At 50.9% G+C, this 1769-nt stretch overlaps 1 protein-coding gene across 1 annotated transcript; it reads left to right on the top strand.

The window, feature by feature from the left end:
* Window positions 1-264: 264 nt before the first annotated feature.
* LOC124229968 (myosin regulatory light chain 2, smooth muscle major isoform-like) lies at window positions 265-1416 on the top strand. The gene has a single exon (XM_046645584.1). It carries the CDS (start codon window positions 490-492, stop codon window positions 838-840), a length of 351 nt encoding a protein of 116 aa, XP_046501540.1. The 5' UTR covers window positions 265-489; the 3' UTR covers window positions 841-1416.
* Window positions 1417-1769: the final 353 nt, after the last annotated feature.

The raw sequence follows: 1769 nt of genomic DNA, 5'->3' as shown, positions 1-1769 counted from the left end.
ATAAAGGAGATTTGGAGAAATTTAAATATGGCTTCATTTAACATTTAAAGCCATTAGTGAAGCGCAGACGTCACCGATAGGCTATGAATATAGAGAACGGAGGTACTGAATACTTCGTGTGGTCTGCTGTAGGTCATTTCTGAGAGAAGTTTGTGCTACATTTTTCTATGTAGTATTACGAATTTGCAAATAGCAATATTAGTACAAATTGGATTTTGCCAATGTTTTGACTTTCTAAAAATCCCAATTAACCCGGCTCCGTGCACCGAGCGAGCGAGCGCCTTCTCCGCACCAGGGAACTCCCACCTACCTGAAGCCAAGATGTCCAGCAAACGGGCCAAGGCCAAGACCACTAAGAAGCGGCCACAGCGGGCCACATCCAATGTCTTCGCAATGTTTGACCAGTCCCAGATCCAGGAGTTTAAGGAGGCCTTCAACATGATCGACCAGAACCGAGATGGCTTCATTGACAAGGAGGACTAGCATGACATGCTGGCCTCGATGGGGAAGAACCCCACGGACGAGTACCTGGAGGGCATGATGAGCGAGGCCCCGGGGCCCATCAACTTCACCATGTTCCTCACCATGTTTGGGGAGAAGCTGAATGGCACAGACCCCGAGGACGTGATCCGCAACTCCTTCGCCTGCTTCGACGAGGAGGCCTCAGGCTTCATCCATGAGGACCACCTTCGGGAGTTGCTCACCACCATGGGCGACCGCTTCACAGACGAGGAAGTGGACGAGATGTACCGAGAGGCGCCCATTGATAAGAAAGGCAACTTCAACTATGTGGATTTCACCTGCATCCTCAAACATGGCGCAAAGGACAAAGACGACTAGGCCACCCCAGCCCCCGCACGCCCAGCCCCTATCCCAGTCACCTGCTCCCCCCACACACTGTCTGCGCCAACTCCAGCCCACAACCCCACAGGACCCTCTCAGGGGATCCTCCCTCTGAGGGGTTAGGGGCCCAGCTCCCAGTGCAGGAAATGGGCCGAGAGGGCACAGTGCCAGGCAAGGGGCACACAGCCAATGTAACACAGGTGACCTTGCAAGAAAGGACAACTTCTAGGGAGTTGGGCCAGAGGGCTGGACCTGGTGGCACCGAGGGAAGGCCCCCTAAGAGAGCCCAGGCCTCAGCTGGTGCCTGCCCATTCCCGGGCTGCTCCCCACAGGAAGGGCCCTGTGTCCAGGTCTGAGACACTACTGCCCCTGCACCCCCATGCAGGGCATGAAAGCCCTTTCCCAGCCACTGCCACAAACACATGAACCTCACCAAAGTCCCTTCTCAGGGGACAGGATGCCAAGTCCCCTCCCCTACACCCTGCCCAGCCACCAGAACACACCCCCCACCACGCGGAGTGTGCTCGAGAAGACGCATGCAGGCAGGCAGGATCTAATAGAAGGCTGAGCACTGAAAAAAAAAAAAAATCCCAATTAAGATAACTAATTAAATAGAAGTATAATGTCTCAAGCACATTTGTAGCAGTGACTTGCGTCATTGCCATATGAGAATATATATGGTAACCAAAAGTAACATTAAACCTGAGGTAAGACATTTTAACCAAAATCCAATGAATGCCGATTAAATATATAATCAGATGCAAATGTGAGATGTAATAAGTCATGATAATTTTTCATCTAAATATACGGTACATTTACACAAACCCACAGACAAAGACATTGAAATGTTGTGTTCATTCTGAGTTATTTAAATCCCAGAATCTTAGAGGTGGGGACTGCCACCAGGGATCAGCTAATGTAGTATC

The sequence above is a fragment of the Equus quagga genome, chromosome 18 (assembly GCF_021613505.1).
Source record: "Equus quagga isolate Etosha38 chromosome 18, UCLA_HA_Equagga_1.0, whole genome shotgun sequence".
Classification (NCBI taxonomy): Eukaryota; Metazoa; Chordata; class Mammalia; order Perissodactyla; family Equidae; genus Equus; species Equus quagga.
Note: the sequence above shows the minus strand (reverse complement) of the source record. Positions and strands in the feature narration are given on the sequence as shown.